The sequence below is a fragment of the Manis javanica genome, chromosome 15 (assembly GCF_040802235.1).
Source record: "Manis javanica isolate MJ-LG chromosome 15, MJ_LKY, whole genome shotgun sequence".
Lineage (NCBI taxonomy): Eukaryota > Metazoa > Chordata > Mammalia > Pholidota > Manidae > Manis > Manis javanica.
This window is the reverse complement of record NC_133170.1, coordinates 60,348,248-60,362,048: the sequence shown is the minus strand read 5'-3', so window position 1 is coordinate 60,362,048 and position 13,801 is coordinate 60,348,248. Positions and strand designations below refer to the sequence as shown.

General features: G+C 43.5%; 1 protein-coding gene across 5 annotated transcripts in view; it reads left to right on the top strand.

Annotated features, from left to right (window-relative positions):
- SCN11A (sodium voltage-gated channel alpha subunit 11) overlaps positions 1 to 13,801 on the top strand; it is a 92,284-nt gene that overhangs the window by 48,216 nt on the left and 30,267 nt on the right. For 4 of the 5 annotated variants that reach the window (XM_073222667.1, XM_073222668.1, XM_073222669.1 and 1 more), the window contains 6 exons: positions 313 to 486; positions 2,781 to 2,910; positions 3,918 to 4,156; positions 7,613 to 7,795; positions 9,753 to 10,121; positions 10,934 to 11,365. In XM_073222667.1, coding sequence (XP_073078768.1) covers positions 313 to 486; positions 2,781 to 2,910; positions 3,918 to 4,156; positions 7,613 to 7,795; positions 9,753 to 10,121; positions 10,934 to 11,365 — 1,527 coding nt within the window. The remainder of the gene's footprint in view (positions 1 to 312; positions 487 to 2,780; positions 2,911 to 3,917; positions 4,157 to 7,612; positions 7,796 to 9,752; positions 10,122 to 10,933; positions 11,366 to 13,801) is intronic. The other variant, XM_073222670.1, reaches the window with a different exon arrangement.

Here is a 13,801-nt window from a genome sequence, read left to right as displayed (position 1 = left end):
TGCTTAAGGTCTGCATCACCAGCCACCAGCATTTACTGAGCATCCAGCACATGTTGGACACTGTGCTGAGGTCAGTGATACAGAGAAACGGAAGGCAACCTTGCCTTTGGGCTGCAGTGTCCCTGGACAAGCAGGACATGTTCCCCATATGTATATTGACAAAGCTAGCACATTCCAAACAGGTGATGAACAATCTGAGTGGTTCATGGTTACCTGAAGAGAGGGCAGAATGTTTACTGAGATGGAGGTCATCTGCAGTGTTCTGTGGGGAGGTGTAATCTGTTCACTAATTGCTTTTGTTCACTTTCTAAGGCTCTGGTTGCCATGGGAATTGACAGAAGTTCACTTAACTCCCTTGAAGCATCATCTTTTTCCCCAAAGAAGAGAAAGCTATTTGGTAATAAGAAAAGAAAGTCCTTCTTTTTGAGAGAGTCTGGGAAAGACCAGGTTCCAGGATCAGATTCTGATGAAGACTCCCCGAAGAAGGCAAGTCTTGGCCAAGGGATTAATGATACCATAGCATGGTTCACACGGCAGGCCAAGTTGTCAGTCTAACCGAAAGGATTCATTAACTGATTTACTCATTAATCCATTCACCCTTTTGAGCATACTTTCCTGCATCCATGTGTCTAATCAATTCCCTGTTTATTTACAGACATCTGTCTAAAGGCTTGACAGTATTTACTCTCTGCTTGGCTCTGGGGGGTAGGGTAGGTAGATACATGTGGTGTGTGAGACATATAGCTAGTAAGGAGACAGTTAGGGCCCAACATGGTGACTGATGGGATGGTCACTATGGGAGAAGAGGGGAGCAATGTCTTAGTGGGGTTCCCTCCAAGCCAACCCTGGGACATTAAGGTGCAAGTAGATTATTTGGGCAGTGATCCCACAGAGGGAGAGGAGGGGAAGGAGGAGATGATGGACAATGAAGGTGCATTACCAAACCTACTGCCCACAAAGGTACTGGAGTCTAAGGTCCCTGGAGTGAGGGCACTGGGTATTTGTACACCAACTTTGGTCCATCACTGGTTCAAGATTGCTGGGGTCAGAAGACAGTGTTTCCTGTATTTCTGACTTCTGTGCATTAGGCAGATCGTGTTCTGGTCACCTGAGAAAGCTCTCAGGTGAGGCCCAAGGACTTAGGGATACCTCAAGAGCATCTGCTTCAGACAACCAACCAGACTGGTGTGGGCTGGGGTGGAGCAGCAATTAGAAAACTGTTCCCAGAGGGAGCTGTGTCCAAGCTGAAATGTTTACCATTTGTCCTTTGCTACAAGGCTGAATGGAGCACGAGGGCAGAGAGAGCAGCACATGTGAACTCCTGGAAGCAAAGGAGAGCAGGAGAGCATGACTCAGGAGAGCAGATGCAAGTGTGTGCATGTGTGTGTGTGTGTGTGTGTGTGTGTGTGCACCTGTGCACATGCACTTGATGAGGCTGGGGTGTGGCAAGGGGCTGTTGAGTGAGATGGGGGCCATCACAGAAGGCCTGATGTCATGCTAAGAAGTTCACCCTTTATACTGAGGGCAAGGGGAAGAAGTATTGAAAGGCTTTAAGCAAAAGAGTGATGTGACCAGATTAACATTTTTGAAATTCTGGATGCATTGATGAGAGGTGGCTAGAGAGAACAAGACTGGAGGCCACTAAATAAATGGTTGCAGGAATCCGAGAAGGAAAGACAGTGGTTCAGTTATGGGTAGGACAGGAGGGTGAAAAGAGATTGCAGGTAACAGTGATCTGCAGGAGATAAAGCCTGGCAGTTGACCAGGTGTGGAGGGTGGGGTGAAGAGGTCCGGAGGTGGGTGTGCTGTGGAGTGGATGGGGTGGGGAGTATGGCCACCTCTGCAGGGCTCTGGGCTCCTGAGCAGGGGCTGGGGCTGAGCTCTTTGTTGACAAACCACAGCGTATTGAAGAGACTGCAGATACTCTGGAGTACTTTGAAAGTTTTTCCTCATTTCGCAAAACAATAGACAAAGACCCAGACACCTAATATAAAGTGTCTTTTCCCCTTAACTGGAACAGGAGATAGCCACAGAGAGCTTCCACGTTGCCTTCAGAACAGCTTAGCACAGAGACACAGTCTTCTCTGGGGTCCTGGTGTGGCAGCACTTTTGGAAGTCAGGAAAGACAGCTGAGTTTTCCGGCAGTTTATACAGGTAGTTAGTGCCTTTTAATCTCCAGAGACATTAGAATTGTTGGTATAGTGATAGTCAATAGTTCTCGGGCACACACAGCTTGAGGAAGTGCTCGAAGGTTAGTGTGTCGACTTTGTGGAACCTACTTTGACCCTTCTAGTTACGACTTTCAAAATCTGCGTAGGCAGCTATTCAACGCCCTTCGCTTTTGGGCCCCAATCTACCTTTCTAAATGCATCCCCTACGTCTGCTCCTCAGAAACATTTCCAAATTAGACTCTTCCTTGTGTTCATACCCTGTTGCATTGCTCATTTGCTTTTGTAAAGTTTTGTTTGCTCTTGGTTGACAATGGACAAATCACGGAGAAAGAAAATTTTCTGTAAGTAGGACTTTCAAAATGTCCATAATGAGAAATATGGATGGTCAAACTATTGGCTATCAAAATGTCCATAATGAGAAATATGAATGGTCATCTATTGGCTATGAAATGGGAAAACTGAACATCTGGCATGCCTTGAAGCTGAAGTGAGTTGACCTATATAAAAGACTGGGCACCACTGGATGTGGTGCTGAAACAAAGGTTGGAAGTTTCCAGGAGAGGCAGCCTCTTCCTTTGGAAGGTCTACCATGCCTGCCTTCTCTTGCAGCCACACCTCCTCGAGCAAACCAAACGACTGTCCCAGAATCTGTCCCTGGATCCCTGTGAGGAGCATGGAGACCCCTTCCAAAGGCAGAGGGCACTGAGTGCGGTCAGCATCCTCACCATCACCATGCAGGGTAAGTTCTGCTCCCAGCTTTATGGAGAGCCTGCTGTCAAATGGCCTTCCTTCTGCCTCTCCTGCCCTGCAGAAAGCCTTCTTGCTGACCCCTGTATTCCTGCAGTGACTTCTGTGTCTTTGGGAGCATGTGTGCAAAGTGGCATGGCAGAAGGGGCCTTCCCTGTGGGCCCACCTGAGCTGGTACTTGGGTAGCAATGGGAACCGGCTAGACTTGGATGGGTCTTAGGACCAAGAGCACAGAGGGACCCCTAGTCAGGCCTGGTAGTTATAGGAGGTCTCGGTGACTATGACAATCAGATGGAGAGGAGAAGGCACTGGACTCCCAGAAGGTGACAGTTGTCATTGAAGTTAGAGTGAGGAGTCTGGCATGGACCAAAAAGGTCTGTGCAGATGGCTGGAACCATCTAGTGGACCCAATTAACAGCAGGTAATAGGAACCAGCTAAAGGGTGGGTGTTCAAAGGCAGGACTCAAGTGATGAGGTCAAATGGGTCCTTAGCACTTTTGAACTTGTTGCATTACCTCATTGGACTTGCACGGGTCCCCCAAATAGGGCCAGGGCAGTTGGGGGGTGCAGCTGCCTTACGGCCTGAACTCTATTAGCTGATAGAATGCCTCTTGTTTGAATGCAGGCACCTGCTGCTCCCTGAATGTCTCCTTCCCCTGAGCCCTGCTGGCCCCTTGTTCCTCTGTCACAGCTGTCACCACCATTTGCCCTGGGCTTGTGTCTGTCTTCCCCATGGTTCACAGCCAGTCGGTGTTGACTTCCTATCTGCATCTCCAGTGGAGCAGCCCAGCTCTCTGATGCTCAGCACAGCATAAAGCCCTGAAGTGTTCGATTTTACTACACGGATGTTGTATGTGGGGCCTTTCTGGCTAGTCAGTGCCCTCCTTGATCATGTTGAGTCATGGGAGACCTAGGAAAGGGAGGAAGGCAGGCCCCCTGGTGAGAGCGGCCAGGCTGGTTCAGAGCTAACTCTTCACCTGCTCTTTGATTCTTCTCCAGAACAAGAGAAATCACAGGAGCCTTGCCTCCAATGTGGAGAAAACCTGGCCTCCAAATACCTTGTATGGGGCTGCAGCCCCCGGTGGCTGTGCATTAAGAAAGCCCTGAGAATCGTGATGACTGACCCCTTTTCTGAGCTGGCGATCACCATCTGCATCATCATCAACACTGTCTTCTTGGCCATGGAGCATTACAAAATGGACCCGCATTTTGAGAATATGTTGTATATAGGGAATTTGGTAACTTGAGGCTTTTTAAAATTTAAAGCATATTTCAAACTTTGAATTATAACTCTTTTAAAGTCTAAATATTTTGTGAGTTTTGGTCTTAGAGTTTTGGTCCTCTTAAATAGAGTAGGAAACAACTGTTCGGATTTTGGTTTTACCCAGTGCAGTGCTTTTCTCTGGACCCTGTGTAGGCCTCTAGTATGTTAAAGTGTTCTTTGTCATCTGGTGGAGAATTTTAGCCCATTAGCTCATTAGCTAATTAGGGTAGAACAGTCAGTGGTTAATTATTTGTTATTTCTGTTATTGGGAAACCAAGTTTCCCTTAGGAAAAATACCTTCTGCAGAACTATGAACTGAAGAGTTCTTGAAAAATCCAGAGGATGACTAGTCATCCAGGAGTAAGCCAGAAGTAAGTAGACAGCTTCAAAGGCTACCTGTCTGGGATAACCAAGAAAACATCAGCCATACCCAGAGACCCACGCTAATGGGTACCATGGTCCCCAGTGATGCTGATGACATCATTTGTCACAAGATAATGTGACTGCCATCACTTGGGGTTATTCCCCCTGTGGTGGAGGGTCAGGGCCTGGCAGCTATGGGAGTTTATTTTGCTGGGAGGGGGTGGGATGGGCTTGGATTTCCATACTTGAGCTTGCTTCAGTGTGTTTCTCATTGGGTGGATTCAGTCTCAAGTTACATAGGGAAAACTAAGATAGGGGAACTGATTTTTCAAGAACTCTTCACTTCAGTTCATAGTTCCTGCTGAAGGTATTTTTCCTAAGGGAAACTTAGTTTCCCAAATAACAGAATAATAAATAATTATCCACTGAATGATCTACTCTAATTAGCTAATGGGCTAAAATTCTTCTTGAAGTTTTATTTTTCTGATTTAGAAAGCAATACATACCTGTTTTAATTTTAAAAATAAGTAAAAATACAGAAAAAGGAAATACAAAGAACAACTCTGGATCCTGTCAGCAAAGATGATCACTTTTAGCACTGCAGAGTATTGCTGGGCAGTGTGTGTGTAGATATGTGTGTTCATAGTTCTTAAGTTAATTTTATACATTGATCAGAGCCCTCTGTACATACTGAATCCAAAGTTGGTTCACAGAGCTGCTTCTATGCATCAAGTTTAGGATGGGATAGAAGCAGAGACAGGTGCCTGTCACCCCTCGTTCCACATCCTTCCCTGGAGCAGGGATGCAGTGAGACTACAGCATAGGACCAGGCAGTTCTCCTTGCAAACAGTTTGCATTTAAGTTCCTTAAGTTTCTGCCTTCTTCCCAAATGTACGCATGGATCTGGCTAGAGGCCAAGCTACATGACAAACCTAACACACAGTACTGTCTGCTTGGCTGGGGTCTTCCAGACTCCAGGCCAGTGGACTCAGCTATCTTCTGCTGAGATATCCCAGAAACGGGCTGATGGTGTTTCAGTTGGAGGCAGAACACTGTCCCCTCTGGACCATGGCCCTGCCTCAGCAGAGGCAAGCAGATCCACCTTTCAGCACCTGGTGGGTGGAATTATTGGATAAGTTCCAGAGAATACCCAGAGAATAAAGAGTTGTCCCCCTGGACAGGGTTTCCTAAATGCAAAGGTGGTCTGTACATCCCTTCATTTGCTGCTCTGACTGTGGGAAGTGACAAACGCCCCTCTCAGGTTTCCCTCTGAGTAGACATCCTGGGTGTCAAGGTGAAGCTGCACTTTGTAGTTGGAAGCTGGATAGTTAAATGACATTCTCCTTCAACTCTCTAGGGGCGGGGGGTGGGGGTGGGCATGGGGACACTTGGTATCCAGGTATACAGGCAGCAGCTGCACCCTGGCTCCTGAAAACTGGAAAGTACGGAGAGCTGGCCTGTTGCATGTGCCCCAACCCTAGACACACACGACAAAGGTGGCAGCCACCTCATCCATCGTGTCACCATGGTGGTGGAGGGGGGCGTCGGAGGCTTGAATTCCAAAGAACATCGTCAAATGTCCTTCCTTGGAGGGGTGGGCCAGGATTAAGCTGGCCTGTGGAGTTCTGTGGGACTGGACTTGGAAATGGACTCTGGGCTTTGGGATCGTTTGAGTCAGCAGAGAGCACCAAGCTCCCAAGAAGCCATAAATAGTAATTGAATTCGACTGTAACACCAATGGTCCCAAGGCATCCATCTAGGGATGCCTTGGGACTAGCCATCTAATGCCTGAAGGAGACAGGAGGAGGAATGTGTCCAAGGGGATGGGGACCAGTGTGGCGTATTAGCTGGAACAGGCAACACTGGCTGCTTTTAGGACCCATTGTGGCCTGGGGCAGGGGTAGGCAGCAGGGTTTGAAAGGAAAAGATAGCTTTCAGTCTTCCCTGCCACCTGGATTTCTTTTTATTTCCCTATCTTGGACTAACCTCTGCCTATCCACCCCTTTATTTTAACACATCATTTTACCTTAGGGAGTTTTAAATAAATAGTTAGGTCATTGAATCACCTATAAAAGCCCATCATCTATAACTTTTGATAAGTACATTTAAACATTTATGGGTTATTGATGTATCTTTTCCAGTACTGCAGAGGAGTGTCTTCTGACAGTCTCAATATTACCTTATTATTTCCATACCATTGTTTTCTCATTTGTGTGTGTTTGTGTGTGTTGGCTATGAAGAAATGCCTCACTTTCTCTTGACAAAAATAGAGAAGATCAGTTTAGTTTTGAATTTAGCTACTTATTTCAACATTTTGCAAATTTCTTATTTATCCAATTTACAAAGACAAATTATTTTTGCCCATTGAAATGACATAATTTGGCACTTTTGGGAACTCTCGCCCCTCTTTTAAATTCTTGGCTGTTTTTCTAGAACAGTTAAAGTCCTGTGTCCTGAGTGAGTTTTTAGGATTATGTTCCACTGCTAACCTCCTTCCAGTCATAACCATTCTGGGGTTTATCCTCCATATCGAGTTGCTCAAAGACATTTTCTGTCCCTGGCAGTGATTTTCAGCTCTCGGTTCGGGGCCCCCTTTTGGTTTTGTCTGGTCTGGGTATTGAGGCTGGGTGGTCAGGCGGACCCCTCCCGGACCCGGCTTAAGGCAGGATGCTCGCCTTCAGTGCTCAGAGCTGCTGTGGCCCCTCCGTGTTGGAGTTTTTCTTAGTATTTGAAAGAGAACTTGGAGGAGGTATCACCAGACACATCCTATCACTGTACCATCTACAAAGAAGCCAATTTTGCCTTATATTCAACAGAATTGGAAATAATTATTCTGCATCCTGATGTCCACGAGCTTGGGAATGTTGGAATGGTACTAAGGAGTGGGCGGGAGCCCACAGAGGCAGAGTGGGGTTCTCTTTTCCATGCACTTTAGGGTGTATTGTACCAACAGGAGAGTGTATTTTATTTCCATTTGGAACTTCTATAATTCCCTTGGACCATTCTTAAAAGTGTATCTCCAAGGAGAGGTAGCTTCCTTTCCTCATACTTCTTTGTCTCACTGTAGGTTTTCACTGGCATCTTTATGGCAGAAATGTGCCTAAAAATCATCGCACTAGATCCCTACTACTACTTTCGCCGAGGCTGGAACATTTTTGACAGCATTGTTGCTCTTCTGAGCTTTGCAGATGTGATGATCAGTATAATTATGGGGAAACAAAGTTGGCCATTTTTCCGTTCCTTAAGAGTGGTAAGGCATTCATTGTCTTATTTTACTGAACAATTAGCTGCCAGGATTGGAGGGAGTCTTGAGTGAGTTCAGTAGCTCTTTTGGATTAAAGTTTAACTCATCTTGCCTTAACCCGAGAATCAAAACGCATTCCTTCTCCTGCCTAGTTCTTTAATACTCCTGGGAGCCCCAGGGGTCTTCTCTCAGCTGAACCCCTACTCCCCCACAAGATGACCCTTGAAGCAACCTGGCACAAAACTGTGTCTTGTGGTGGCAGGAGTCTGCTCTTTGTGTTGTGTGTGACCTCTGCAATGAGCCCTCCCCCATGGGGCTCTGAGCCAGGTACCCACGCATCTGGGCTCCCCATGGGGCTGAAGCCCAGGAGGAGCAGTGCAGGCAGCAGGCTCCTTCCCGCAGGGACCTTCCGCACTGCTGTGCCTGCCATATTCTTGTCCTGCAGTCTTCACCCTCCATCCACAAACCACCGGAGCATTCTGGCAACTTTGCTGAGTCCCCGCTCTGAGCTGACACATGCCAAGGCTCAGCCATGAGGAAAGAACTGTCTTTCCAGGCTGCAGTCCAGGCTGGAGACAAGATAGGGCCAGAAATGGCCACGAGGCAAAGTAGAGAGGCCTGCATGGAAACTGCATCTGACAGGGGAATTGGAAAACTACAAAAAGTGGCTTTTTGTCCTCCACCAAAGATTTACTGTTTTTGGAGGGGGATAGATAAGATTTGTAAGCCTGCAGAGTAAGATGTTTGATTCAGTTACCTACGCATACTTGGGGAATGTCAGAACATCTCACTGCTCCAAGTCAGGCATTGTAGGCTGTTCTTCTAAAGCCTTACTGGCACTCAGGTGAGTGAAATTACATTAGCTTTATGATTGTTGAGGGTCATAATAGCCATGCTCTGAGGCAAGGAACTCTGGTGTTGTCAAGAACAGAAACATTTCTCCTTGAGATGATTTCTCCCCCTGGCTCCCCTCTGCGTAGGCAGCATGGTTGTTCTCTTGAGAGACGTAAGTCCTGCTGACCTGCCATATTTCCATCCCCACACAGTTGATACTTCAAAGGACTGTACTTTAGAGTACAACCAGTGGTTCCCATTACAAGTTAATATAGCAAATAATGTGTGAAAGTAGTTGCTGTGCTTTCTTTAAGGTTATTGTCCTGCAAGGTCTGGAAGGCCCCATGGAAAAGTTTCTTTGGAAAAGATATGTGTGTCTTGAGTAGCTGATGCTTTTTCTCCCCTGGGTACAGAGCATTATCTTACTCTCATCACTGTTACAAAGTTTAGATTCAAACTTGTGACCTGAATTATATAAAGAGGAGTTAGCAAACTGTCTGTTAAAGGTCAGATGGTGAAGATTTTCAGCCTTACAGGCCACATGGTCTCTGTCAAAGTCATTCAACCTTGTTATCATAGCACAAAAGAAGCCATAGATACTTGAGAACTAATGGGTGGGGCTGTGTTCCAATAATACTTTATTTATGGACAGGGAGATGTGAAAATCTTACAGTTTTCCTGTGTAATGAAGTTTCCTTTTTGATTATTTTCCGACCATTTAAAAATGTAAGAAACTTTCTTACCTCTTCAGACATACAAAACAGAAAATAGACTAGACTTGGCTTTCAAGCCAGATCTTTTGATCCCTAGTATATTGTATAGGATTCCAAAACAGGAAATGTATACAGGAAATATGTATGTTCAGTTCCACCATCGTGATCGTAATTCTTCATAATTTTTTAAAAATTAGAACAAAATATTTCCATGTTTGAAACACAAAGTAGACACAGGTAAGAGATTGGGACAGGAAATTATGTGACTGTGTTTAGGATGGATAGCTTTGAAAATATTTTTGAAAGTCATAAATGCTCTGGTTTGGGAACACACCATTGGCTTTATTCCTAAGCAGATGGAATTTGTCCTTAACTGGCTTTTCTTCCTTTTTTTTTTTTATTGTCTGTTTTTACAGCTGAGGGTCTTCAAGTTAGCCAAATCCTGGCCAACTTTAAACACATTGATTAAGATTATTGGCCACTCTGTTGGAGCCCTTGGAAATCTGACTGTTGTCCTGGCCATTGTGGTCTTTATTTTCTCAGTGGTTGGCATGCAGCTTTTTGGCTATAAATTTAATGCTGAAAAGAAAAATGCGAAATCCTGTGACTCTACAACCCCCTGTTTTCGACGCTGGCACATGGGGGATTTCTACCACTCCTTTCTGGTGGTATTCCGCATCCTCTGTGGGGAATGGATCGAAAACATGTGGGAATGTATGCAAGAAGCTGATAAACCACTGTGCATTATTGTCTTCCTGTTGATCATGGTGGTAGGAAAACTCGTGGTGAGTGTCTTAGAGTTTTTTAAAATCCATGGACTAAAAAATGCATAAGCTTCCTTTGCAATACTTCACTAGTGAAAATTCTCATTCTAAACATAATATTACAAACTGAATGTTATATTATATGACATTAAAAATCTGCACTTAAGTTTGGCTCGAGGAAGGCGTGAGAAGCATGAAGTGAAACCTTGTCTCATGTGCTTGTGTTGACTGATGCCCCACTGTCTGTTCTGCTCCTGTGATTATTCTAAAATAATCATGTTCTCTTTGCAGTGATTGGCTGAGGTAGGGCTTGTGACTTAATTTGACCAATAAGGAGTGTTCACTAAGGAAGGTTTATTGTTCTTATTTATAAAAAGAAAGGATGAGGGAATAAATGATTCTATTTCTTCCTCTGGCCCTTCTTACGACTGTGACTCCTGGTAGGACTGCAAACTATCCATGTGGGCAGTTCCAGCAAAAACCCAAGCTTGTGATTCTGTCTGATCCCCAAGGAATGCACACTTGATTTTGCCACGTGGCTCTACCATTCTGCTTTACCCTGGCCAGGGTCCACAATACATGTTGCTTTTGTGTGGATAACCTGGTTTTGGCTATTTGCACCCTTTAACTCCAATTTTTCTTTTGTCTTATCTTGCTGTCTCTATTACTTCTTACATCTTCTCTCCTTTTATTTATTTTATAGATGAACTTCCTTTGGAGACAGAAGGACATGCACTCTCATTTGCCTTTGTATTGGATCTTGGGGAAAAATTGTCCTGAAAACCTACTGTGTCCTCTGCTTTGCTAAGCTTTACACTTTCCTTGTTCGCCAGGTGCTCAACCTCTTCATTGCCTTGCTGCTCAATTCCTTCAGCAATGAGGAGAGGGATGGAAACTTGGATGGAGAGGCCAAGAAAACCAAAGTCCAGTTAGCCCTAAATCGGTTCCACCAGGCTTTTTGTTTTGTGATATATATTCTTAAGCATTTTTGTTGCAAGTGGTGCAGGAAGCAAAACTTACCAAAGCAAAAAGAGGTGACTGCAGGCCCTGCTGCAGAGAGCAAAGATATCATTCCCTTGGTCACAGAGGTGAAAAAGGGCCCCGGGACCTGGGCGGAGTTTGGTGCACACCTTTCTGCACCACATACCTTGATTGTTGGCCATGACCAGACTTGGTTGGCACCACTTGCAGAGGAAGAAGATGATGTTGAATTTCCTGGTGGAGATAATGCACAGCCTGTCATACAACCTGAGGCCAGGAAACAGGTATGAAGGTTCACACATAGACTTAGAGGTCACACGAAGCTAGAGTTGCCATGGGGCACTGGTTACCAGCCCTGTTCCAAGCACTGTGCAGGAATAATAAGGGTGTAAAATGTGGGGCTGCCCCTCAACACCACATACATATTCCAAGGCTGGTTCTAATCACGGTCCTGTACATGTAACCCAGATCAGAGGTGTCAGAGGAGTTCAGAGGGTGAGATCAGTGTGACCTGGGGATACAGGGGAATCTTTGGTTGAGCCCTAAAAGAAGTATAAAGAAGGATTGGTTGACAAGTGAGGAAAGGAAGTGTGGAAAGTGAACTAAGTGGCATAGAAAAGGAGACAGTGGTGTGAACAAACTCAGTCTCCGCAGGGACCAATGAGGGGCTCGTGGGTAAGGGGTGGTAGAAGATGAGGGCTGTCAGGAAGTGACAGGAAGTGACAGGGTGATGGATACCCTAAAAAATCAACTATGGACTTCATTCTGGATGCAGCAGGGCTGTTTGTATAGTCCTGAATTTTGCACAGGTGTTGTAACATACTGCATCCCACCAGCAGAGCATAGGGTATTCCATTTGCTCTACAACCTTGCCAATGTTTGATGTTGCCAGCCTTCTTCATTCTAAGCATCTTAATGAGTTTGTAGTGGTACTTCATTGTGGTTTTAATTATTATTTCACTGATAGATAATGATATTGCATAATGTATCTTCATTGGTGAAAGGCCTTTTGCCCGGTTTTATTGAGAGATTTGTTTTCTTATTATGGGGTTGTAAGAGTTTGCTACATATTCTGAATACAAGTCCTTTGTCTGATATGTACATTGCATGTATTCTCTGTCTGGTTCAGCTTTTACTTTCTTAATAGTATCTTTCAATGAGCAGAAACTTTTAATTTTGATGAAGTGTAATTTATTTATACTGCTCTTAAAATGGTTTTGTTTCTATTCTAAGGAATCTTTCTGTAGGTGCTTATAGCCATACATTTCCCTCTAGGCACTGCTTTAGCTGCATCTAACAAATTTTGGCATATTATATTTTCATATCCATGGATCTTAAAGCCTTTTCTAATTTCTTTTGTTATATCTTCTTTGATCTGTTAGTTATTTAAGGATGTTTTGTTTAATTTCCACATACACGTGAATTCTTCAAAGGTCTTTTTGTTATTAAATTTTAATTTTGCTTCAGTGTGATCAGAGAACGTGCTTTATACAATTTCAATCCTTTTAAATTTATTGATGCTTGTTTTGTGGCCTGGAATATTGTTTATCCTTGAAGTATTCCATGCGCACTAGAGAAGAATGTGCATGCTATGTGGGGTTGAGTGCTCGATAGATGGCTATAAGGCATAATTGGTTTATAATGTTCAAGTCTTCTGTTTCCTTGTTGATCATCTACTTAGTGTTATATTCATTTCTGAAAATGGGTTTTTGCAGTCTCCAACTATTAACTGTATATTTCTCCTTTTAATTCTATCAGTTTTTGCTTAATATATTTTGTGGCTCTTCTGTTAAGTGCATATATGTTATAAATGTTTTATCTTTCTGATATATTAGTGCTTTTATCATTATAAAATTTCCCTTTCTGTAGTAAACATTTGTTTTAAAGTCTATTTTAAAGTGTATTTAAAGTCTGATATTAATATAGTTGCTCCATTTTTCTATGGTTGCTGCTTGTGTAACATTTTTTTCCTATTTTTTTCTTTCAAGTTATTTGTATTTTCAAATCTAAAATCTAAAATATGTCCTTTGTAGACATTGCATAATCTGGAGCTTGTTTTCAATTTCTGATTTTGTTTAGAATTGTTTAACCAATTCATGTTTAATATTATTGATCTAGTTTATTTCCTCTGATATTTACTGTTTTTTAATGTCTCGTGTTTTTTATTTCTCTTCTTCTCCTTCACTGCCTTATTTTACATTATTTGAATACTTCCCAGTATAACATCTTAATTCTTTTAATAATTTTTTTCCCAGTTTTTTAAAGTTATTTTCTTATTGGTTACTCTAGGAACTACCATATTAAACTAACCTATCAGAATCAATGGCTGGTTTAAACTAACCTAATTTCAGTGAGATACAGAAACATTATTCATATAGCTCTATTCTCTCTCCACTGTTTTTGTAGTATTTTTTATTATACATATTACATCTATATATGTTAGAAGCCCAGCAATACATTTTTATTGTTACTGTTTTATATAATTGTATTGCTGGCAAATCTCTTTTAAAACAAGAAATTTAATTAAGAAGAACCTTATTGTTAAGAAGCAATTTGCAAACTGGGGAGGTACAGCCCTTGTCTATAAACCAAAAGTCACTCCAAGGAAACAAAGAGAAGAGGTTGTGGTCATAGTAAAATTTTCTGCCCAGTTCCCCACGCTGGCCTGTAAGTGAGGGGTGAAAGCTTGTTGAGACTTGATTGGTTGATGCAAGTCACAG